Below are 26798 nucleotides of genomic sequence, written 5' to 3'. Positions count from 1 at the left end.
ATTTACAGTCACACAAAGTAATAATGACATAATTGCATGAGTAAAACCATTACATCCATGCGATCGGGTTGAAATACCACTTTCAATTTATATTTTATTATTATTATTTTTTACAGTTGTGTTACATGAGAGTGGATTAGATCTTAAACATGAAAGAGCAAGAAAGCTATAAAATCATGCCTTTTCTGTTTTCTAATTATGCACAGATACATTAAAAAAACATGTTGGACTACAATCTATTACATTAATCGAGCATCCACTATAGACCCCCAAGTAATAAATGAGTTATTAGCTACCTTAAACAGCTAGCCTATTTAGTTTTCTTAGAAAGCCCTGATATTTTCCTGACAGATGGAAACTCCCCAAAGAAAATCCAAATGACAAAGATGATTACCACTAGAGGCCACAAACCTGCCAGGGTCAGTGCTATGCCTCCCAGGATTAGGATGAATCTCAAAATATTCCACATGTTTGAGAACCTCCTGATCTCCTTCTCTGCAGCCAGTCTTGAGTTGAACTCCTCTTTCCTCCACAGCTCCTTCTTCTTCTCCTCCAGCTCTTCTCCCTGGTGACGCTCCTGCAGCGCTCTCTCCTTTTTGCTGATCTCTTCATCTCTCTCTGCCAGGATGCTCTCCTGTCTCTTCCTAATCTTCCTCTCCTCTTCAGGATACAGGGCTGTGTGGTAATGGCCCCCTCCATTCAGGGCCACCAGGGTCTGGATCTTTGCTATGAAGCTGGTCACCTGGACCTGGTCCTCCGGGTTCTTGTTGTTGAAGACGTGGAACCCGCCGCTGCACTTGCGGATGAAGTTGCGGAGGTTGTCGTCACTGACAGTGACGATGTCGTTTATTGTTTTTCCCTCCAAACGATCCCCATGGGTGAACAGGACGATGGTGTAGTCCCACACTCTCGGGCCAAACTTTGCTTCAATCACTGCGTTGGTATTTTGATCTTCCTGAGTCATCCTTCCAACAGAGATAACATACACGAAGGCGTGAGGTCCTGGTTCTTGGAGTTTGACACACTTCAGAATCTCTCGCTCAATTTCCCCCTTGTTACGGTCAGTCTCAAAAAAGCCGGGTGTGTCGATCACGGCGACAGGCACATCCTTGACTTTCCCTGTCATATCGACCGGCACATCCTTGACCGTCCCAACCTCCTTTTCACAGTGTCTGGTGACTCTAGCCAGCGTCATTTCTGATCTGAACACATGTTGCCCGAAGATGGTGTTTCCACTCGAGCTCTTGCCCACCCCACTCTTTCCAAGAAACATGATCCTCAACGGCTCTGTGAATTAAAAAAAATAAGATATGTTTTGCTACACAATCTTTTTTCTGTTTTGTTGTAAACTTGACCACAATTATTCTCATTTCTCATATTTGCTAAAATGTTACGTATGATAGTCATTTTAAAAAAAAATAAACACAAAATCTAAAGACACAATCTTAACAGGAATGCCTTAGATTAATTTTTTTCCCCTTGTGACATAGGTACATGACAGTCTTTCACATTTTACAATGTAAAAATCAATGTGTTAGATAAACTATATAAGACACTGTTATAAATTACCTAAAGCCTAGATTGGCATCTCTGTACTGCAATTTCTTGTTACCTATTGGCCGACATACACTGATATATCTGTCCAGCTCTTGTCAAGCGTGTAACTGTCTCAAAGACATGTTTAATTGAAATGTCTATTTTGTATATTTGTATGTGTAAGTTCATGAATATTTGAGTTCATACAGCCATTTCAAAATAGGAAAAACATGTGAAGATGTTAAAAGGGGTAACATTCACAAAAATGTCTTTAATTTAAATACTGTTAAAAATGTTGTGCTTTTATGTAAGGTTTATTTCAACGAACAACAGAGAGTAATGGGAAATGGGTCACATGAACAGTTAAGATAAGGGCATAACCATGGCATTAAGAGACAATGTGGAGGCAGATCAGAGCATGCAGAGGAACAAAATAAAGCCCCAAAATAACCGTATTCTGCACTTAGTTCAAGAGGCGCACACGGTAATTGTCTTTCATTTGTTTACCTTTGTGTATGGTACTTGTTGGTGTACTTTATGTGGACAATATTTATGTTTGGTTATATTGTATGATTTCATTGCATTTCCCTTGTGTTAATGTGTTTGGGCCTGTTTATCAATGGACACTAGCTTGAAAGGCCTTAAAGTGAATGTGAGATAAATGTTTTAAGCTGTATGTCTTTTATTTTCTTGTAGTTTTCAGGGTGTCTGCTGACGAAGGAGAGAGTTGCGATAAAATAAATCTTCAAAAGACATCTGTATGATGCGTGGCCATTATTTCTTGGGACCAGTGTAGCTACAAAGCCTATTATATCTGTCTGGAATTAGCTCAGATAGCTTTTTTCAAGTGTACAAACAACACTTACATTGTGTCATTAGATTGACACCAATGCAGAACACATGATGTATTTGTTGCTGATGTTACAGTACAGCAACAAATACATCATGTGTTATGCATTGGTCAATCCCCCACTGTTACCCATCCACCGTTGTGTCCCTGACCAAGACTCTTAACCCCTAGTTGCTCCAAAAGTGTGCAACCTCTGACATGTATAGCAATTGTAAGTTGCTTTTGATAAAGGTGTCAGCTAAATGAATAAATATATGTAAATGTGATGTATGGTGGTGTAAACGACTTAATGAGGTGTATAGGACATGTTAACCCTTAAACACTCCACACCCAAGTACACGGCTTTACATATGACACGTGTAGGTTAATTATTGTTTATTTTATTTCAGAAAAAATGCTTTTACATAGGCTAATGTTAACAGTTATGTTGAAGAGGATCTACTTTTAGCCTACAGTCATATCGATTGTATTGACACGACTAATACCTTATAGCTTAGCTGCTTAGCTTAATGGAAATATGAGGGGTGGAAATAAATATTAATTGATAAAAAAAAAAGGAGGTGATGAAAATGGATGTCAATGGAAAAATAAAAGGGGTTCAAATGGATGTGAAATTAAAAATAGTGATAAATATTCAAGTGATTTGATTAATTTTAAGTTGATTTGATTAAAACAGTAGTGATAGCATGAAAAAATAACCATTTTTTATTTATCAATCATCATTCACAACGCAAAATTGGCATTCATCATTTAAAGCAGGTAGCCTCAAGGGTTAAATAGTAAAATGGAGGTGATGAAAATGCATGTGAATTGAAATACAGAGTGGTTAAATTTAAGGTAAATTGAAATCTAAAGTAATAAATTGTCAACTGATGTGATAAACTTAATTTACCATTCATCGTTCACCGCATGTAATTTTTGTTACTACCTGCTGAAACTGTCAATCACAAACCACACCCCCTGACGAACTGATCGAGGTTTTGGCTCTCAACTCGTCAAATTCAAATTAGCTTTATTGGCATGAATGTATAACAACAATATTGCCAAAGCATCATACAAACTGCAACTGCTACTGAACTCGTCATCCTCTGAGTACGTCACTGGAGCGAGCCCAGCTGACCGGAGGAAGATTATGCCGTGCTCTGCTGTACAACAGACCGCCCAGGAAGACACTGGCCAGTTGTTTCGGTGAGTGAAGTTGTAGTATTTCATTTATGTGTTAGCAATAATTCACAGGTATCGTTGTCGGCGTAAATAGCATGTTAGCTTAGCTCGTTAAGATAATTAGCACAGCTTCAAGCTGTGCTTACGATGCTAACTGAACGGGAGGGTAAGTTATGCTGACTAACGTTAGTTTTTAGTGAGTCATGCACAGAAGTCAAAACCTGTTAGAGAAGTTAATTTTGCGGTGACAACAGTTTGGAGCAAAAGGTTCAGTGACGTGTGAAGTTGGAAAGTGATGGTCTACCTTTTGGTTTCGCTGACTTTATGCAGCCTCAACATTAAACGTGCCACATGGACAATGTAATGTTAAAGTTAGATTAGTTACTGTAACGAGTGACTGTGTTCAGGGAGAGAAAAGACATGCCGATAGCATCACACGGTACGTGGCTGCAACTGGACCGAGGGATGAAGGTGTTTATGCGGGAGCTGCGCTCGGTGCACTAGTTGCACAACACCAGGGGTGGACTGTTGTGCAGAGTTCTCCCTGTCTGCCGAGCATCGCCTGTACCTCCAAGTACTGTTTAAATACGATATAATATTCTTGGTGGGGTTCATCAGTGGTGATAAATGATTAGAAGTATATACACTGCTCAAAAAAATAAAGGGAACACTTAAACAACACAATGTAACTCCAAGTCAGTCACACTCCTGTGAAATCAAACTGTCCACTTAGGTTGCCAGTCCATCGCAGGGCCACACATAGACAAACAGCCACTCACGCTCACACCTAAGGACAATTTAGGGTAACCAGTTAACCTAGCCTGCATGTTTTTGGACAGTGGGAGAAAGCCGGAGCACCCGGAGAGAACCCATGCAGACACGGGGAGAACATGCAAACTCCACACAGAAAGGCCGGGGCAACCGGGGTTTGAACCCACGACCTTCTTGCTGTGAGGCAACAGTGCTAACCACCATCACCATGCCGCCCGCTAACATTACCATCATATATAATTTACAAGGAATCTAGTGGTGCTTGAATCTTAGCAGGGGCCATCAAAGGTTAAAAGTACATGCAACTGTATGGCCTACAAACTGATAAGCGGCTGTCACACACCTAATTTCATGCAACTTACTTTACCCAGCTCAGGAACATCGCCCTAATTACGGCCCAGCTACCGATGTTGTGCTGATTTAGGCCCTATGCATGCCTGCCTAGAATTGCATTGCATGCACCTCGGTGGAGATAACACTCATATATGCTGATAAAAAGGTTGATGCAAATCTAGGCAGGTAGCCTACAACATTTGTTCTGCCGAATTATGGATCCAGGTCCTTTTCAGACACTTTGCTGTGCACACTGATCAAATGCAGTTATCGCAACTGTAATGAAATACTGATGGATTTAAATGTTCCTAAAATATTCATTTATCACCACTGATGAACCCCACCAAGAATATTATATCGTATTTAAACAGTACTTGGAGGTACAGGCGATGCTCGGCAGACAGGGAGAACTCTGCACAACAGTCCACCCCTGGTGTTGTGCAACTAGTGCACCGAGCGCAGCTCCCGCATAAACACCTTCATCCCTCGGTCCAGTTGCAGCCACGTACCGTGTGATGCTATCGGCATGTCTTTTCTCTCCCTGAACACAGTCACTCGTTACAGTAACTAATCTAACTTTAACATTACATTGTCCATGTGGCACGTTTAATGTTGAGGCTGCATAAAGTCAGCGAAACCAAAAGGTAGACCATCACTTTCCAACTTCACACGTCACTGAACCTTTTGCTCCAAACTGTTTTCACCGCAAAATTAACTTCTCTAACAGGTTTTGACTTCTGTGCATGACTCACTAAAAACTAACGTTAGTCAGCATAACTTACCCTCCCGTTCAGTTAGCATCGTAAGCACAGCTTGAAGCTGTGCTAATTATCTTAACGAGCTAAGCTAACATGCTATTTACGTCGACAACGATACCTGTGAATTATTGCTAACACATAAATGAAATACTACAACTTCACTCACCGAAACAACTGGCCAGTGTCTTCCTGGGCGGCCTGTTGTACAGCAGAGCACGGCATAATCTTCCTCCGGTCAGCTGGGCTCGCTCCAGTGACGTACTCAGAGGATGACGAGTTCAGTAGCAGTTGCAGTTTGTATGATGCTTTGGCAATATTGTTGTTATACATTCATGCCAATAAAGCTAATTTGAATTTGACGAGTTGAGAGCCAAAACCTCGATCAGTTCGTCAGGGGGTGTGGTTTGTGATTGACAGTTTCAGCAGGTAGTAACAAAAATTACATGCGGTGAACGATGAATGGTAAATTAAGTTTATCACATCAGTTGACAATTTATTACTTTAGATTTCAATTTACCTTAAATTTAACCACTCTGTATTTCAATTCACATGCATTTTCATCACCTCCATTTTACTATTTAACCCTTGAGGCTACCTGCTTTAAATGATGAATGCCAATTTTGCGTTGTGAATGATGATTGATAAATAAAAAATGGTTATTTTTTCATGCTATCACTACTGTTTTAATCAAATCAACTTAAAATTAATCAAATCACTTGAATATTTATCACTATTTTTAATTTCACATCCATTTGAACCCCTTTTATTTTTCCATTGACATCCATTTTCATCACCTCCTTTTTTTTTATCAATTAATATTTATTTCCACCCCTCATATCCCACCTCATAATTGGAGAATTTTAACAGTAACATTTCCTTATGTAATAATGCCATGATAGGTACAGGCTACCCGTAAACCTATCGTGATTCATGGCAAACTGTTTATAATTTTACACTTCTATGTTTTACATGTTGATGTGCATTCTCTTGATTTTGTTTTTGTTTATATTTTGTGTTTGTATGGCTTCTACAAGCACAGCTGAAGTGGTCAGTTAAGGATCAGTGATGAGTTTATACTACTAAATGTCCAGAGTGTTTCCTCAGCTCACTAATAAGCATGTTAGACCACACATGAGGAGTCAACTAAAAGGTTAAAGGTGTCAGACTGCCTAAGAAAAAGTGGATAATGTATCATACCAGTGTGCAATGGCCACAGCCAGAAGATGCAAATATTTCTAGCTCTTTTCTTTAAAAATGTGTTAAACATTATGAAGATAGCATATTGGCGACACAGAAACGACAGGAGGTGGCAGGACCCTGATTGTTCTAATGTAGAAACTGAAGACTTTTAGTTAAAGTAAAGTCTTTTAGCCAACTTAGTTTGCCAGCAGGACTGCCTTATCGGCAGAGGCTTCAGCCTTGGAAAGCTAACAACTCTGCTAAATCACCCTTCTGTTGTCGCTCTGCCATCAGCTGCTCATCATGTGCTAAAAAGTAGGCTAAGTGAGATGTGGATTAAAACTCTTGCGGTGAGTAACCAAGTGATGAGTTGTCCTATTAAACAGAAGTTAAATCCTTTCAAATAAAGTTCTGATTATTTGAAATCATTTGCGCATTTTTCGTTATGGGCAGCTAAAAACAGAAAGACTTTAAGACGTGTTTTTCATACTTACGTTCCTGCGGATCCTCTTGCTCGGGCCCAGGCATGCTGTCAGGGATCATGTTGGCAGAAGCAGATTGTGTTATCGCCACAGTCAACTTGTCTGAATAATGTCGGTGAAGTTTATCTGCTAACAAGTCACGTCTGACTGGTCTTGGTGAAGTTTATTCTTTGTTCAGATCGGTCCTCTCCGTATTTCCTGCTGCCGTGTATAATGAAACCGAAAGTATGAGGAAATGTACACTGGCCCAACATTGGAAGTTACACAAGTTTACAGGTTCAAAGGTGATCATGATGGTGACGCATGATATGACATGCATGTTTTCTTATAATAATTCTGCCCACACGTGTGTAATAAACCAAATCAAGGCCTCTCACTATAACATGATAAAAATAAATGACCTCACATGTCAACACAGAAACACAGAGACTATAGCCTACAGGCAACTTTTCTGTAGATAGGCCTATACTCTATAGTACAGAATAAGAGGGTAAGGATGCCAATCCCCCAAATTGTGTGTAAAAGGTCTTATAATTTGATGAAATTAGCCTATTCCAATAACCTTCTAACAGTGATGAACAATAAAGCAAATGTTTATGTGTATGTTTAGTGTGGTAGTGCCAGAACAAATAGGTTAATTAAGTCAAATTAAGCAGCAGTGTTGGTGCATGCAGGTGTAGTCTAGCCTTGCTCACTTTGTTTAATCAATTGTTTTATTCTTATCCACGATGAATGCAAGGTCTGTTGTGGAATAGAGTAGCACCCAAGGAACAGAATAAAAAACAAAATAGATATTTAAAAAAAAAAGTTGTCTTAAGACAACAGAAAACAGCTTGTCACTGCGTCCATTTTGGGTGCTACCACGTTATCAGTTTCTGAGGTGAAACCTTACATGCAATAGGCTAATTGCATGTAAGAAAGAAAATTATTCCCCACTCAACCTACCCTTGTATGAAATGAGGTTAAGAAATAATCTTGAAAAATGTAGCTTGTAGCCTATACATACCACAGTTTTTCTGTTTAAAACACCACATTTGTGTTTAGAAAGAAATTCTTATAAACTGAGACCGGATGAAAACACACATATGGTCTGTTGTTATGGTCTGTGCCTCCTGGATAGGAATGAGAACCTGTAGAGGATGTAGAGCACAAAAACCATCAGATTAGGCAATGTGAGGTTTTTTTTTGTGTGTGTGTCCTTTGATTTGATTTTTTGGGGCATTTACTAAACTCTGAAATCCTGTATAATTGTTAGATTGTATTGTGTAATAAACACAAAATTTGTTTTATTTGAAAAATAAGAAGTGAGAACAGCAAACAGTTTTGATAATTTCTGCCCTGGTCCCTGTCATACTGCACTTTCTCTTTCCCTCCGTCTACTGTTGTATTTTACTGAATGTGGACATTATATACAGGCTGTCCAGTTTACTGAAATAACTGAATTGATTTTAAGTTTATCGGATACCAAATCCCAACCATCAAAAGGTCTGGAGAAAGAGACAAAATGTTCTGAAAAGAAAATTATGGTTGGGATGAAAGTGCAACATCATGTGCAGTAAAAAGTGTATATTTGAAACAGTATTCATTTAAAGTATAAAATACATGCCATCATGGTAAAAAATTTAACTATTCGTTTGTACTGGTTGTTAGTTGGTGGAATCCAAATGAAAGTCACATACAGTATGTGTATCTCTCTGTATCATGATAATAATATATATGGAGATCTCTAACTTGGTGGATCACTTCATACACTGCAGTGAAATTAATTCATTACATATTAATCTGACCCTGGAATAACCTTTAAAAACACAAAGTTCAACAATGTTCATTATGTATTTATGTTATAGGACCCCCTTGAAAATGGGATGCTCCACCTCAAGGGGCTAGCTACCCTTCAATAAATTCAATATTAAAAATTAAAATTCAAAAACATGGGCAATGGAAAACAGGGAAACTTCTAGATGAATGTCATTGCACTACTTTGTAAAACTTCAGCTGACTAACCAATTAGTAGATTAAAGGCGCCCTCTAGTGGCTAATCCAGTTATTGATTTTGAAGAAGAAATATTGGACATTGCATAAAGGAGTTAAATATCACTTCCTGTGTCCACTGTCCATTACACTCCATGAAAACTCAAAACCCTTGCAACATAGCATCATGAAGGTCCCAAAAGGACTCATGTCACTCCAAAACTCATCTCTTTCGAGAAAACTTCCCCTTATAACACCTCTAAACCCTAACCTCTAACATGCACTTCTGTGTTCTTCTTCTTCTAACCCCTTACAATTCACTTGTATTGATTGCACCTTTTGTTAACTCTTACTTCTTTCCAAAGGTATTTACCCCATTGATGCCATACGTGCTATTAGCTTTTACTAGTATTATTTATTGCTGCTCTCACTAGTAAATATTGTCAGTTGTAGATCTCGTGCTGTGTTGATGCTTGTATGTTGGTCCTCAAATGTAAGTTGCTTTGGATAAAAGTGCTATGACTGTAACTCAGTATTGGTGTCTTCAGGTCTGGATTTATATCAGATATGCAAAATTTGAGGCAGATTGGAGTGTGTTCAAGTTAATCTTGCATAACCTCCTAGTGGTTAAAGTGTGAAGCCTGAAAATATAAATCGCAATCAAGCCACCTTGCCACACCCGAGGCAAAGACCCATATAAGATAAAAAAATTTGCCTTTGACTTCTGCTGCATATGTTAACTTGTCAAGCATCCCTAGGCCCTAAAAATATGTTTAAATGGTGTAAATAATATGTAATGTAGAGATCGGACCATATTGATGTTATTCCTCCCAGGAAAAGGATGGATCTCAAAATATTCCACGTGTTTGAGAACCTCCTGATCTCCTCTGCAGCCAGTCGTGCTTTAAAGACAGCTGCACGTGTCCTTGAGCGGCGCCTCAAGGCCTCAGGACTCACTGTTCACAGGCAAGCCTACAGAGGTCATCAGAAATCCTACGCAAGGTCCTTGAGAGATGAACGGTTCTACTTCAACATCATCAACAATAGCCCTGGCAACTCCAAGCAAATTTTCTCTACTATAAATTACATCCTCAAACTGCAAACTCGCTCTCATTCAGAAGCCAAAGAGGAGAGGTGCAACAACTTCATCACTTGTTTCAGAAAAAAGTAGACATCATTTGCTCCGTCCTAAATGTAAATGCTCTGTATTTGTATATCGCCTTTCTAGTCTTTGAGACAACTCAAATCGCTTTTTACGCTACATCAGATTTACCCATTCACACACATTCATCTCACCAGGAGAACTGAGCATGTTGCCTTGGGAGAGGCTAAATCCCTGACACACAATGTCTCCTGTGGTGTCTGTCAAGGCTCAGTGCTCGGCCCCACCCTGTATATCTTCTACAAGCTTGCCCTTGGCGGTGTCATCAGCTGACATGGAATTTCACTTAACTGTTATGCTGATGACATTCAGCTCTAGCTCAGGACAGACCCAACCCAATCTGCTGCTCTGCCATCATCCACTCTGACCTGCCTGGAGGAGATAGTAGCAGTTTGGTAGTGTTTAGTGTAGTGTTTGTTCAGATTTTCTTGAAGTACACTCTGCATAATTGACAGAAAAAGCTCTTACCTCTCTTATCACTGAGCTTGATCCTGTATCAGGATGCATTTGAAGTGGTAAACCCACTGGGATCTGGAAAGAAAAAACACAAGATACTGTACTTGCAGTGTATCTAACTCTTGCAGATTTAATGCCACACAACAGATCCAGCACTGATCAAATGCAACTTGTTCTTCTCTGTAAAGAACACGATTTTAAGAATTTTAGTCAAGACTTGGTTATGGGCACCCTCGTCAATGACCTGAAAGATCTTGAGCTTAATGGTGTTACCCTGTCTGATGGAAAGGTCTACAAGGGAACTTTGTGTGCCATTGCAGGCGACAACCTAGGCTCACATAACATAGGAGGCTTTGTGGAGAACTTCAGCAGATATTGTGATATCAGCAGAGAAGCATTCCATGCAGATCCTCTTATCCAGGGCACAAAACGCTCAGTGCAGTCATACAGTGGTCATGTTCAGAGCAGTGAAGGACCATCTACATCTAGGTGTTAAATTTGACTCTGTTTGACTATGTTTGATATGCTCAAATACTTCCATGTATGTCAGCCAAGGTTGCCTCCATGTCTTGGCCACAATCTTTTTGAAGGTATTGTATCCTATGATCTGGCACAGTACATTAACCATCTTGTTAAGGCGGATAAAATGTTTAACTATCTTGAGTTGAATCGACTAATAAATCAGTCCAGAAGTTGTGGACCTCAGTTGTGCACCTGCAATTTCAAATGGCCAGATAGCCTACCTAAGAGTTCTGATTGATGAATATTTGCATTGCCGAATACAAAACTTTCCTGACAACCCACTGAAGCCCAAACATCATTATGTCAGTCATTATCCTGAACTCATTTTCCAGTTTGGGCCACTTATTCGCCTATGGACTTTAAGATTCGTGAGCAAACACACATATTTTAAGCAGTGTATGAGAAAATTGCGCAACTTTAAGAATCCATGTTCTACTCTTGCAGAGAGACATCAGCTTCTGCACGCCTTTCTGAGCGCTGGTACCTTCTTCCCTCCAGGTGTTTCAATGGAGAGGGGCACACAATTTTTCTCAGATGACTGTAATGATGTAATCATAGAAGCAGTTGCACATCACAATTTTCCACAAACACTCTGATAGCCAATGAAATGACTGTGAAGGGGACAAAATACAGAAAGAACATGCTCATTGTGATTGATCATGATGATGAGGGGCTTGTCACTGGAAAAATCAAAGTTGTTCTCGTTCATAAGGATTCAGCAGTATATTTTATTGGTGAAAAGTATCATGCCCTGCGCATTCCTGACATGGGTGTTTACAGCCTCACACTGATGCAGAGAAGCTACTGTTGTATTAGTCAGGAAAATCTGCTAGATTACTATCCCTTGCCTGAATACACTGTCCATGGCACACCACTGATCATTCTTCACCATTCTTTCCCTCTGGTCCAGAATCATGGCGAACATGACCTTGCCAAATCTGTCTGAAGAGACCCAGTGGCAAATAATATCAAAACTTCAGAGCTCCGGCTTGGAGTCAAAAGAAGACTTAAAATATGTACAACAGGAAGACATTGCTGATCTGTTACCTGTTATCCAGCGCAGAAAACTCCTGGATGCATTCAAGTAACGTATGGTTAATTTAGTGTGACAGTCTCTTGTTATATTCTCTTGTTTATTCAGTTGTGGAATTTCTTTTTTCTAAAACTACATAATGCACCTTTAAACTTTTCAAATATGCCTTATATAAGGAGAGTTAAGTAGACTTTTGGCCAAATGTCTGCAGTGAATCTGATATAGCTTATTAGTTATGTGCCCTAATTCTTTTCTTGTTTGTTTTTTAGAAACCGAGACAGTTACATTGGATCTTCAAGTCATTCCAACTTTGTCACCACTGACGAGTAGTGATCGGTCGGTGTCTAGGTCTTCATCACCAACATTATGACCTCCACCTAATTCTAGCTCATCACAGCTATTGGCCATTTCATCATGTTCAAGCCAGGCAAGAAACAACGAGCCAAGCAACAGACCTTCCACATCTCAGATACTGAAAACATGGCCAGAAACATTCTAGGTCCCTTGGGAACAAATGCCACAGGAAATTCGTTCTGCAATTACAGATGGCAAAAGACCTAAACCAGTGGAGCGACATCAGATGGTACAAGTACTCGCGGATGAAATGAGAAGGTATGAAGCTAACCCCACTCGCGCACAGTGCCTAACTGTGGTTCAAAATATCATTAGGCAGTATCCAAAGACCTTTGCTGATATTGCACCAGATGGGTCACTTCTGTGTGGAGGTTATACATCACTTTTGATTCAAGTGAAAAACCGCATTAAGAATGTGAACCGTGACGGAAGCTTCTCATGCCACCGATGGACCCATGGTACTGCAGCAAAGTTCCTTGATTATTACGCAGAAATGAGAGTTAGAGAGAGAGTTCCTAGCCATATTGGCCTAGAAAATTTCAATTTTTCATTTTCCGTCGGTCTTAGTACACGATGTAATTACAGTTTTAAACAGGAAAAGTATTGAAACTCTTTGGTCATTTTTTTTGAGAGTGATGCTAACAGTCTAATCAGATTCAATGATCTATGCTAAGCTATGCTAAAAGTGCTACCGCAAGACCTGGAGATCGACTGAATAGATTCTAAAATGGTAAAACTCAACATTTTAACTCTAGGGGAGTTGGGGGGGAAAAAAGTGGAGTGTTCCTTTAATGTTCCTTAAATAGTCTTTAAGTTTATTGCCATAGTGTAAAGCAAACACTACTAGGCTGTTTCTGTTTGCTACTAGAAATCTCTTCTCAGTGTCGTCCAACAGGGTTTATTTTCTTTTTTTCCATTTTTTGTATTCATGTTGACATTGACATTGCTCTTTGAAATAAAGGTATTTGGTTTTTTAGTATTTAGTTTGTATTGCTTATTTTGCACAATATTCACAATAATGCATATCTTAAGCAACTGTCTAGGCTTGAGAATAATGAAGTTCATTTCAATCAATATTTATTGCAATGAAGACTGATTTTAGGAAACTGATAAATTTAGTTAGTGTTTTATCTATTGTGTCTGTCTACAGTAAACTGTGATGGAAATTTGATATTTTACTGTGTTTACTGTTTCACCCTGCATGCTTCATCAGAATAGACCAGTGTTTCACTGTGTGGTATTTGATTATTTTATCATGTTACAGATAGGTGAAGTTTTCCATGGGAAAGATGCTCGTTAGAGAGTTTTCTTATCAGACTGTCCTTGATAGGCCTTCATCTCTGGACAGCTGGTCCCTCCTCCCTTCCTCTCCTGGATAGCTGCGTAATACCCTTACAGTATAAAGTCACCTGCTTCTTCACTGGCTCTTTGTCTTACACTCTGGCACTCTGTATGTTTGTCTGACCCTTTGCAAAGAATAAAACCCTTAAAAGACGTCTGGATTGGAATCTTTATTTCAGAAGACTCACTAAAGGACAAATTTCCAAATAATCACAGAAATATGCTACTTTTTTTTTTTTTACTGTATTACACTGTGGAATCATTTTACAGTGTGACTACAGAAATATACTGTATTTCTAGTTTACAGACTACTACTGTAAAATGACGATATATTGCTGGCGTCTTTGCTGCCAGCTCTTTACTGTAAATTATAGAAATACAGAAAAATACTTTTTTCTGGTTTACAGACTACTACCGTAAAGTCATTTTACGTATGATTACCGAAAAAATAACGGTATACTGCTGGCGTCTCTGCTGCCAGCTCTTTACTGTTATTTTACAGGAAGTTAGTGATGATTTGTGTGTGTATATACACAAATCAATTGCGTGAGTCCCAGGATTAGGATGAGTCTCAAAATATACCACATGTTTGAGAACCTCCTGATCTCCTTCTCTGCAGCCAGTCTTGAGTTGAACTCCTCTTTCCTCCACAGCTCCATCTTCTTCTCCTCCAGCTCTTCTCCCTGGTGACGCTCCTGCAGCGCTCTCTCCTTTTTGCTGATCTCTTCATCTCTCTCTGCCAGGATGCTCTCCTGTCTCTTCCTAATCTTCTTCTCCTCTTCAGGATACAGAGCTGTGTGGTAATGGACCCCTCCATTCAGGGCCACCAGGGTCTGGATCTTTGCTATGAAGCTGGTCACCTGGACCTGGTCCTCCGGGTTCTTGTTGTTGAAGACGTGGAACCCGCCGCTGCACTTGCGGATGAAGTTGCGGAGGTTGTCGTCACTGACAGTGACGATGTCGTTTATTGTTTTTCCCTCCAAACGATCCCCGTGGGTGAACAGGACGATGGTGTAGTCCCACACTCTCGGGCCAAACTTTGCTTCAATCACTGCGTTGGTATTTTGATCTTCCTGAGTCATCCTTCCAACAGAGATAACATACACGAAGGCATGAGGTCCTGGTTCTTGGAGTTTGACACACTTCAGAATCTCTCGCTCAATTTCCCCCTTGTTACGGTCCGTCTCAAAAAAGCCGGGTGTGTCGATCACGGCGACAGGCACATCCTTGACTTTCCCTGTCATATCGACCGGCACATCCTTGACTGTCCCAACCTCCTTTTCACAGTGTCTGGTGACTCTAGCCAGCGTCATTTCTGATCTGAACACATGTTGCCCGAAGATGGTGTTTCCACTCGAGCTCTTGCCCACCCCACTCTTTCCAAGAAACATGATCCTCAACGGCTCTGTGAATTAAAAAAAATAAGATATGTTTTGCTACACAATCTTTTTTCTGTTTTGTTGTAAACTTGACCACAATTATTCTCATTTCTCATATTTGCTAAAATGTTACGTATGATAGTAAATTTTAAAAACAAACACAAAATGTAAAGACACAATCTTAACAGGAATGTCTTAGATTAATTTTTTTCCTCATGTGACATAGGTACATGACAGTCCTGCACATTTTACAGTGTAAAAATCAATGTGTTAGATAAACTATATAAGACACTGTTATAAATGACCTAAAGCCTAGTTTGGCATTTCTGTACTGCAATTTCTTGTTACTATATCTGTCCAGCTCTTGTCAAGTGTATTATATCTGTCTGGAATTAGCTCAGATAGCTTTATTCAAGTGTACAAACACTTACATTGTGTCATTAGATTGACACCAATGCAGAACACATGATGTATTTGTTGCTGATGTTACAGTACAGCAACAAATACATCATGTGTTATGCATTGGTCAATCCCCCACTGTTACCCATCCACCATTGTGTCCCTGATCAAGACTCTTAACCCCTAGTTGCTCCAAAAGTGTGCAACCTCTGAAATGTATAGCAATTGTAAGTTGCTTTTGATAAAGGTGTCAGCTAAATGAATAAATAAATGTAAATGTGATGTATGGTGGTGTAAAAGACTTAATGGAGGTGTTTACTACGACGTTAACCCGTAAAATGGATGTGAAATAAAAAAAAAGTGATGAATATTCAAGTGATATGATTAGTAGTATGAACAGTAGTGATAGCATGAAAAAATAACCATTTTTTATTTATCAATCATCATTCACAACGCAAAATTGGCATTCATCATTTAAAGCAGGTAGCCTCAAGGGTTAAATAGTAAAAGGGAGGTGATGAAAATGCATGTGAATTGAAATACAGAGGGTTAAATTTAAGGTAAATTGAAATCTAAAGTAATAAATTGTCAACTGATGTGATAAACTTAATTTACCATTCATCGTTCACCGCATGTAATTTTTGTTACTACCTGCTGAAACTGTCAATCACAAACCACACCCCCTGACGAACTGATCGAGGTTTTGGCTCTCAACTCGTCAAATTCAAATTAGCTTTATTGGCATGAATGTATAACAACAATATTGCCAAAGCATCATACAAACTGCAACTGCTACTGAACTCGTCATCCTCTGAGTACGTTGTTTCGGTGAGTGAAATTATAGTATTTCATTTATGTGTTAGCAATAATTCACAGGTATCGTTGTCGGCGTAAATTACATTTTAGTGTAGCAAGACGAGGGTGTGATTCTATTTAAATACGTAATAACTTAAATAAGTTGCCAACAACGCCACCTAGGGAATTTTGCCCTAGGAAATAATATTGATAGGTCACACAAGTTCGTATGAAATAAGGCCAGGGCAGAGAGTGTTTCACATTTAAACAAATAATTTTATTAACAAAATACTAATTAAAAAATAAATAAAACCCAACCAAACCAAAAGTAAATTAACAAAAAAGAAACCACACCAACTACATATACTAATTAAGAAGGCATGCACTAAGACGTCATGGTTTGAAATCATGCATGGCACGGAAGGTTCCCCTGCTTAAACCAGCACATGTCAAGGCCCATCTTCAGTTTGCCAATGAACATTTGGATGATCCAGAGGAGTCATGGGAGAAAGTCATGTGGTCAGATGAGACCAAAATAGAACTTTTTGGTCATAATTCCACTAACCGTGTTTGGAGGAAGACTAATGATGAGTACCATCCCAAGAACACCATCCCTACTGTGAAGCATGGGGGTGGTAGCATCATGCTTTGGGGGTGTTTTTCTGCACATGGGACAGGGCGACTGCACTGTATTAAGGAGAGGATGACCGGGGCCATGTATTGCGAGATTTTGGGGAACAACCTCCTTCCCTCAGTTAGAGCATTGAAGATGGGTCGAGGCCGGGTCTTCCAACATGACAATGACCCGAAGCACACAGCCAGGATAACCAAGGAGTGGCTCTGTAAGAAGCATATCAAGGTTCTGGCGTGGCCTAGCCAGTCTCCAGACCTAAACCCAATAGAGAATCTTTGGAGGGAGCTCAAACTCCGTGTTTCTCAGCGACAGCCAAGAAACCTGACTGATCTAGAGAAGATCTGTGTGGAGGAGTGGGCCAAAATCCCTCCTGCAGTGTGTGCAAACCTGGTGAAAAACTACAGGAAACGTTTGACCTCTGTAATTGCAAACAAAGGCTTCTGTACCAAATATTAACATTGATTTTCTCAGGTGTTCAAATACTTATTTGCAGCTGTATCATACAAATAAATAGTTAAAAAATCATACATTGTGATTTCTGGATTTCTTTTTTTTTAGATTATGTCTCTCACAGTGGACATGCACCTACGATGACAATTTCAGACCCCTCCATGATTTCTAAGTGGGACAACTTGCAAAATAGCAGGGTGTTCAAATACTTATTTTCCTCACTGTACCATGCGAAATATAATATAAATCAGGGGTATTCAATTAGATTTCAAAGAGGTCTAGTTAGAGAAAATTTCCTGAAGCAAAGGTCCGGAACATCAAAACGACGAACTTGCGTTATCATTCAGTACTATAACCTATAGTTGTATCAACACATGTTTTTAGTCAACAACGGACTGTCAAATCAAATAATATTTCAGTCAGTTTTCACATCAAACTGGAAGGATAATAAATAATAACTATTCAAATAATAAATTCTAAATTTAAGTAAACTAAATTAAAGTGCCTATTTTTTTGAAAAAATGTAACAAAAAGTGTAGCTTGAAGTGATGAAGTGTAGTCTTAACCAATTTTATAATAAACACTCAACACATCATAACAAATGAGCAGCTGTAATGCCTCCTCTTCTCTTTCATTTCCTCTTACAGAGCTACCACTTTCCTACTTTCTGTTGTTCAGTGAGAAACGTGAGCTCCAGCTAGCATATTGGAGATCTATGAGATATTCTGGTTTTGAACTGCCTGTGGGAGGAATGTACATGTAAAAATCTGTACATTCTTGATTAAAAGTCATGTGAAATCTCTTTTGTCTTTCGTCTCCTCAATTCGGGTGTGTTTCCAAAACGTCTCTGGTGAATCTCGCGGACTCGACTCGCAAGCATCGGTATGCACAGATTTGATTGGCTGAGCAGCTTCACATGAGACGATTGGAGCACATGCGATTGGTCTGTGAGTTTCCTGGTCCTCTAAACCAGTACAGTAAATGCTAGAAAAGCTGCGCGGGTTAAAATAGAAACGCTCCATCACGAGGTAGTAAGTCTCAATAATAAATGGGCTGTAGGTCGGCGGTCCGGAGAGGACGGCGGCTGGGTCCGGATCCAGACCGCGGTCCGCCTATTAGTGACCTCTGTCTTAGTGTATTACCAACAGTAACCTTGGAAACGGTGGTCCCAGCTCTTTTCAGGTCATTGACCAGCTCCTCCCATGTAGTTCTGGGCTGATTTCTCACCTTTCTTAGGATCATTGAGACCCCACGAGGCGAGATCTTGCATGGAGCCCCAGTCCGAGGGAGATTGACAGTCATGTTTAGCTTCTTCCATTTTCTAATGATTGCTCCAACAGTGGACCTTTTTTCACCAAGCTGCTTGGCAATTTCCCCGTAGCCCTTTCCAGCCTTGTGGAGGTGTACAATTTTGTCTCTAGTGTCTTTGGACAGCTCTTTGGTCTTGGCCATGTTAGTAGTTGGATTCTTACTGATTGTTTGGGGTGGACAGGTGTCTTTATGCAGCTAACGACCTCAAACAGGTGCATCTAATTTAGGATAATAAATGGAGTGGAGGACATTTTGAAGGCAGACTAACAGGTCTTTCAGAGTCAGAATTCTAGCTGATAGACAGGTGTTCAAATACTTATTTGCAGCTGTATCATACAAATAAATAGTTAAAAAATCATACATTGTGATATCTGGATTTTTTTTTTTTTAGATTATGTCTCTCACAGTGGACATGCACCTACGATGACAATTTCAGACCCCTCCATGATTTCTAAGTGGGAGAACTTGCAAAATAGCAGGGTGTTCAAATACTTATTTTCCTCACTGTATATATTCAATAAAATGGAATACAATACGAGACACGCATACATACCCCCCCACGGTTCCACAGCACACACACATAATCAGCCACAGGCCAGATCGAGATAGCCCGCACAGCAACGATTCGCTCTAAAACAACCAAGGGAGCATTGTGTTTAACCGCGATGCACTACCCGCACACAGCAGACAGTTCCATCAGCATGCAAGCAGACAGCACACTTACCACACGGACCAAGAGCAATGTTGCGTGCATACAGGACGCCGCCCGGCGACGCTGTAGGTTTAGGGGTATTAACCACCGGCTAAACTGTTGCGCTGCAGGCCATAACAGCTGTAACAGCACTCGCATCACCAACAGCCAAAATGCCCAGTCCAGGTAAGAAAGAGACTGACACAGGTGCATCACCACCTGTACTTATAGGCCAAGGCAGTGGCATCCGGTTGTCATGGCACCAGCGCAGTGCCATATAGTGGTGGGAGGGAGAAAAACCCTCAACCTGCCACATCAGCTTAGCTCGTTAAGATAATTAGCACAACTCCCAAACTGAACGGGAGGGTATGCTGACCAGTTTTTAAAGAGTCATGCACAGAAGTCAAAACCTGTTAGAGAAGTTAATTTTGCGGTGACAACAGTTTGGAGCAAAAGGTTCAGTGACGTGTGAAGTTGGAAAGTGATGGTCTACCTTTTGGTTTCGCTGACTTTATGCAGCCTCAACATTAAACGTGCCACATGGACAATGTAATGTTAAAGTTAGATTAGTTACTGTAACGAGTGACTGTGTTCAGGGAGAGAAAAGACATGCCGATAGCATCACACGGTACGTGGCTGCAACTGGACCGAGGGATGAAGGTGTTTATGCGGGAGCTGCGCTCGGTGCACCACCATAGACTGTAATGGACGTAGTCATCGTGACGTCACCCGTTGGTTTGTGGACTGCCGTTTTGAAGCCTCAGCCCAATCCCAATGTCCCTCCTAAACACTGAGTCCTGAACCCTCACAGACTACTGATGTCACTTGGAAAGTGATGGAGTTTAAGAGGCTGCAAGGGCTCAAAATGCTGTAAACGGGAACGGGACAGCACTTGCCATTTTATCATGTTACCTTGACGACACTGAACCACGGTGCACACTTTTTATTTTATGTTTTTGCCTGATATTTAAGTCCTGCAGGCTCTCGCCCAACAGAGTGGAGGAGAGGTAGCCTAAATGTCAATATATATTTGTAATGAATCAATACACTATTGTTGGTCAAATAGCATCATTAAGCAAAAACTAAGTATGTAATAAGGTGATTGCATTCCTCTGACTTCATGTGTTCTATGCACCATCTTAAGTTAAGAAAACTTTCAACAATATTAACATCATCGCAGGTGTCGATTCCAGTTTGTTTACGGTTTTCTTCTTCTCTTATAATGCGGATTTGCCATGATACTTCTCTCGCTTCTGGGCTTCCCCTGGTAACCTCCGTGTTTCATCTCATACCGCTATGAACTGTGGGCAGTTCCCTCAGCCAAAGTCTGCAGAAATGCGGACTTACGAAAAGGGTCTATAAAGGTCTCAAAATGTCCGCGAGAGAGCCCTCGCACACTTGACAGTGGAACAGCCCTAATCCCTCATGGACTTCCCGGGAACGCGCCTCAAAGTCTGTGAGTCTGTGAGGGGGTACATAGGGATTGGGCCCTCGAGTTTGGCCGATAGGGAGCCGCCATGTCGAGTTTTTTCAACCAGGAAGTTCCCGGAAGTGACAATACGGCGGAGCTAACGGCCGTGTGCGGAGCTAGCTAGCTTACTTAGCTAAGTGAAACTGTAACTCACGTTAACTGTCATTTTAACAGAGCTGATAACTTTGTCTAGCGAACAACAGTCTTAAAACTAAATGTACCCACCAGAGAAAGTGAACAGCCGACTCCTAATAAGCTTTTTCAGCGGCGCTGGTTAAATTTACACAGTGCCGAGGGTATGAGTCGGCTTTAGCCTGATTGACAGGTCGCCATGGTAACGACTTGTCAATCATAGATAATCCCGCCCTGAAACATACTTTGCTTTGTGGTCTATTTTAAAATAAATGGGACCATAATTTACTAAATGAACATAATTTTGTATTGAAGACCATAAACTCATCAGGAAAGTGTTTACTGAGGTAATTATTCAGCTGAGAAGTAGCCTCATTTTCCCATTATTTCTAATGGAGCCGGACTTGTTTTTGCAACCAGAAGAGTCGCCCCCTGCTGGATTTTCAATAGAATGCAGGTTTCAGGTACTTCCGCATCAACTTCATATTGTAGACCGGAAGCTTCCCGCTTGGTGTGGAACGGTGGACACTTCTCACCCTCAAGAGGGGTTTCAAGATGGCGGAGTGAGTGGCAACACTTCGGCAGGCTCCGATTAAAATTTGTTAATTAGTCCTTGAAATGTGATTTACCAATGCAATAACCCTCAATTTAAAGGCTGCTCAAGTAAGTGCCAATACTGCAGTGACAAAAGTAGGATACCACAGCATTTTGGGAACTTGTTACTTGTTCTTTTTGCAACCATGTTGGACCACAACTACAACTTGGAGATGCTCCACGAGGCATGTGATGATATCGACATCAATGAAGAATTAGGGGCGGTTGGTCTTTCCGCCAAGGAAGCCAAAATTAACAAAGACAAGAGCAAACCTGATACAAAAGAAGGTGGAACCTGAAGGTTATTGATCTCCCAGAAAAGGACGGAGAGGACACGAGAGAAGTCATTCTCGGGATACTTACTAGAGTTGTCCCAATGTCTGTGGAGCAGCTGCGAGACACAGTTGACACTGTTCACCGGCTGGGAAGAAGAGGGGACGGCGTTACCTCAAATGTCACACCGAGAGCGATCATCATTCAGTTTGAAATGAGAACAGTGCGGGATGAAGTTTGGAAGAAGTCGAAAGATGCAAGGGTGTGTAAAGACATGCACATACGTTTCAAAGAGGACTTCTCATGGAAGACCATGAGACGCCTACAAAACTGTGACCATTAGTTCAAGAAGCCAGAAAAAAAGAGGTAAAAGACCATTATTGAAAGAGGGATTCGCCCTGATTGATAACCGAAATGTAGTCCCTGAATAAATCATTTCAGCCTACACTAACCTGACTGAGGTGTTTTGTTCCATGGTTCGGTTATGTGAATATCACACTTTAACTAGGCTACTAAACCTTAGTTACTACTACTCATCCTTAGGTAAAAGCCTAGAGGACTGGAAAATGCTTTATTCAACTGATAAAGTAATAATTGGGGGTGATTTTAACCTGGCCCCTGATCTTTGGTTGGATCGGCGACCATCGAGGAGACAATTCCACACATTTGATGAAACAATAATTGAACTGACTACAAAGGCTAATCTAATTGACTATTGGAGAATGAAAACCCCCTCAAAAAAGCAATTTACCTGGTTCAATGCATCCAACAATGGCCAGTGCACAAGACTAGACTACTGGCTAATTTCAAACAATTTGGTTAATGAAGTAGATAGATGTGAAATCTCTTCATCACCCTTAACGGATCATTGTATAATATCTTTGATCTGGGGGGGAACAAGACTAATATAAACCCCATATGGAAATTCAATAATAGCCTATTGGAAGATACAGAGTTTTGTAAGGAGGTCAGACAGTTGATTAAGGAAGTAAACGAACTGGATATATCTTTTGTGAGCAAATGGGAATGGCTCAAATTTAAAGTGAAGCAGAAAGCAATTAGGACAAGTAAGCAATCATCTAAACTCAAAAAGATAAGACAGAGAGACATCATTTAGTAACATTAACAAACTGTGTTGTAAAGTTGATTTATCAGTGGAAGAACATGCAGAACTAAACCACCTTCAATCCCAACTTGACATTATATATATATATGGAGAAAGCCAAGGGGGCATTTATTTGTTCAAGGGCTTGTTGGATGGAAGAAGGGGAAAAAAACTCCTCATATTTCTTCAGATTGGAAATACAAAGACAGACCAAAAAGAAAATTCAGAAACTTATTATCAATGATGTTATTATTGACAACCAAACTGACAAAGTAGATGAGAAAATCAAAGCCTTTTACAGTAATCTCTATAAATCCCTTTTTTCTCCGGAAGATTGTTGGTTTTTATTAGAAGAAATCTGAGGTTTCCAAAAGAAAATGGATGATAACTTTAAATAACTTGTGGAAGAAGTACTAAGAATTGATGAATTAGATAAAGCTGTTCAACAGATGTCTAAAGGAAAGTCACCTGGAATAGATGGGATAACATTAGAATTTTTTACTTTCTTCTGGAACGATATCAGGGAACTGCTGCACAATGCCTTCTTAAACTGCATATCAAATGGAAGTCTTTCTCCTATGAAACATGGTCTCATCACTCTGATACCCAAGCCTAATAAAGATAACCTTTTACTGGACAATTGGAGACCACTTACCTTATTATGTAATGATTATAAACTATTGGCACTTATGGTTTATGCTAATCGGCTGAACGAGGGATTGTCACATATAATTGATGAGTGTCAATCAGCCTTCATAAGGGGTCGAAACATACATAACCACACTAGGTTGTTACTAGACATGCTTGATTATCGAGACCATATTGATTCTGAAGCCTTTGTTTTATTTCTTGACTATCGAACATGCCTTTCTATTTGAAGTGCTACATTTTTTAGGTTTTGGAAACAACTTTTGTCAAATTATTAAGTTGTTATATAATGGCATATTTAGTTCAGTGTCTTTAAATCCTGGTATAACCCCTAGATTCGAGGTACTACGTGGCATTAGACAATTCGCCAAAATTATTTATTTTAGCCACCCAATTATTTATCATGCTCATAAATAACAATCCCGCTCTGCATGGTATTTCAGTCTTAGATAAGGAATTTAAAATTAGTCAATTTGCGGATGACACAGTAATCTTTTTAAGGAATAAATCTATGGTGGATATTGCTCTCAGTACGGTCTCGATATTCTCTAAAGCTTCAGGACTGTCTCTTAATACTCAAATGTGAGAAATTTCCCATTCATTCATCTAAGGATTCCAGTATTGCTTCGATAAAGGTTAAGACTGAAGTAAAATATTTAGGAATAGTCTTATCTAAAAATGCTATCAGGAGGGAAGATTTTTCTGACCGTTTAATCGATATGAAAAAGGCACTGAGTCGTTGGTTAACCAGAGACCTCACTATCTTTGGTAGAGTTATGCTATCTAAAACAATTGGCATTTCCAGTGTAATTTACCCTTGTTACTCCCTATATGTTTCTTCTATTAATGTTAAAAAAAATCTATTCAATTATTTTCCAATTCCTTTGGAAAAATAAAACCCATTATATTAGGAAATCACAGCTTGTCAAAGAGTATGAAAAAGGTGGTATCAAAGCCTTGGACTTTGAAGCAATGTTTGGGACCCTTAAGATTAATTGGTTGAAAACATATTTATCACAACCAGACTCTATGTGGGTTTCACATACCCAGATCTTTATTTAAAAAAATAGGTGGGCTTGATTTCTTCTTAAAATGTGATTTTGAGGTGACCAAGATTACTGTTAAACTTTCACAATTCCACAAACAACTTCTTCCTTACTTAAAAATTATATTTACCCCCAATTTTTTCCCCATGGTTCCACCCTATGGAATAACAGGGTCATTACAATAAATAGGAAATCATTATTTAAGATTGATTGGTAAGAGAAGGGCATTGTGTTTGTGGATGATATATTAGACGATAATGGTAACTTTTTAGAACATACTGCTTTTCTGCACAAATATAATCTAAACTGCACTCAGAAAGAATATAAAAAAATATGTAAAGCAATACCACTACCATTACTACAGCTAATCCAAAACACATTACTGTATGCGAGAATAAGACCTCTACCAACCTTACCCAATCTTGTAATTAATGAATCCATGATAAAAAATGTAATAACAAATATATTTGTACTTTTTTAAATCCAAGCTTTTTTCTGATAATAACAGAGGGCTGTGTGTACAGGTTCCAAATATGGACACCTTGTCCATAGATAAATCACATTTCAAATTCATCAAATGGCCCATTTCCCTGATGCTCTGTAGGGGGCGCTACCGAGCCATAAAATACGAAATTTTGCAAAGTTTGATGAGTTTTCAAGCATGTTTAGGTCCCCAAAAATGAGATTACTTTGATTACTAAGGTTAAAAATCAAGGGCAACTGGACTTGGTTGAAGATACTGGAAGACGTTTCCTCCCTCATCCAAAGGACTTCTTCAGTTCTGACTGACTGGCAGGGAAACTCAGCTCCTGCCAGTCAGTCAGAATTATCAGTATCTTCAACCAAGTCCAGTTGCCCTTGATTTTTAACCTTCGTTGGATGAGAGTAGCTTGTTGTTCAAGCAGGGTAAACCTACATACAGAGGAAGCTCTGCGTCATGCGTAAAGCCCGACTGTTCTTTCCACCAATATTTTCTCTCTCTCTGTGTGCATCTAAAAAATGATTGCTTCCTGAATAAATAACAGCTGGTATCTGCTGAGTGAAAACCAAGATTAAGTTTCACCGGCGATATTCTGTTTAACGGACTCACCCTCGGGCATCGATAAAACAAATAGCTTAGTAGCCTATCAATGTGAAAGAACAAAAGAAAGCAATGCTCTTTTCAACAACAGGATCAATCCAGTGATCATCTGAATATGTTACAGTGTGAAGTCTACATTTGATCTGCAGAGGGGGGCTCCTATGGTTCCTATGGCTCCTTATTTACTTAACTGTTTCAGTATGCAAAGAAAAACAGAGTGATGTCAGCAAAGAGAAAATGAAACGCCAAAACGTGTTTGCTGTGTAACGGAAACACGAGGTGACCCTCATTGTTCTAATGTAGAAAGCAAAGACTTTATTTAGAGTAATGTCTTTCAGCCTACTTAGTTTGCCTGTAGGGCTGTCTTACATGGTAGAGGCTTCAGTCTTGGAAAGGTATCGTTAACTCTACTAAATCACCCCTCAATGTTTCTTTTTATTCGAGATCTGCCATCACCTACTCATCATGTGCTATAATAAGTGAGTGGTGAGTAACAAAGTGATGGGTTGTCCCATTAAATAAATAAAAGAAAATTCTTTCAAATAAAGTTTGGTTTATTGAATCCTTCGCGCATTTCTCGTTAAGAGCAGCTGAAAACAGAAAGACAAACTAAGAGTTTTTCATACTTACGTTCCTCCGGATCCTCTAGCTTGGCACCAGGCATGCTGTCAGGGATCATGGCAGAAACAGATGCAGCTATTGTGTTATCAACCAGGATTTATCTGCTACAGGTCACGTCTGACCGGTCTCGGTGAAGTTTGTTCTTTGTTCAGATCGGTAGGGCCAGGACGACTGAAACGCGGGACGAACGACACACAAGTCTGATATGCCAAACTACCTCAGCATATCTTAAAAATCAGGTGGATACGTCACACAT

The 26798-nt window shown here is 39.8% G+C and overlaps 2 protein-coding genes across 2 annotated transcripts; both read right to left on the bottom strand.

Annotated features, from left to right (window-relative positions):
• Positions 1–63: 63 nt before the first annotated feature.
• On the bottom strand, positions 64–8203 carry LOC119885626 (GTPase IMAP family member 7-like). Its single transcript, XM_038695753.1, has 3 exons — positions 8080–8203; positions 7086–7274; positions 64–1287 (listed from the first exon to the last, which is right to left on the bottom strand). The coding sequence occupies exons 2-3, from the start codon at positions 7132–7134 to the stop codon at positions 311–313; spliced, it is 1026 nt and encodes a 341-aa protein (XP_038551681.1). The 5' UTR covers positions 7135–7274; positions 8080–8203; the 3' UTR covers positions 64–310.
• A 5860-nt stretch (positions 8204–14063) lies between these two features.
• On the bottom strand, positions 14064–26767 carry LOC119885646 (GTPase IMAP family member 7-like). Its single transcript, XM_038695777.1, has 2 exons — positions 26552–26767; positions 14064–15317 (listed from the first exon to the last, which is right to left on the bottom strand). Exons 1-2 carry the CDS (start codon positions 26598–26600, stop codon positions 14419–14421), a joined length of 948 nt encoding a protein of 315 aa, XP_038551705.1. The 5' UTR covers positions 26601–26767; the 3' UTR covers positions 14064–14418.
• Between the last annotated feature and the right edge of the window lie 31 nt (positions 26768–26798).

This window comes from Micropterus salmoides, unplaced genomic scaffold, assembly GCF_014851395.1.
Source record: "Micropterus salmoides isolate LMB-PRFRI ecotype aquatic unplaced genomic scaffold, ASM1485139v1 Ms_hic_scaffold_10, whole genome shotgun sequence".
Taxonomy (NCBI): domain Eukaryota; kingdom Metazoa; phylum Chordata; class Actinopteri; order Centrarchiformes; family Centrarchidae; genus Micropterus; species Micropterus salmoides.
Note: the sequence above shows the minus strand (reverse complement) of the source record. Positions and strands in the feature narration are given on the sequence as shown.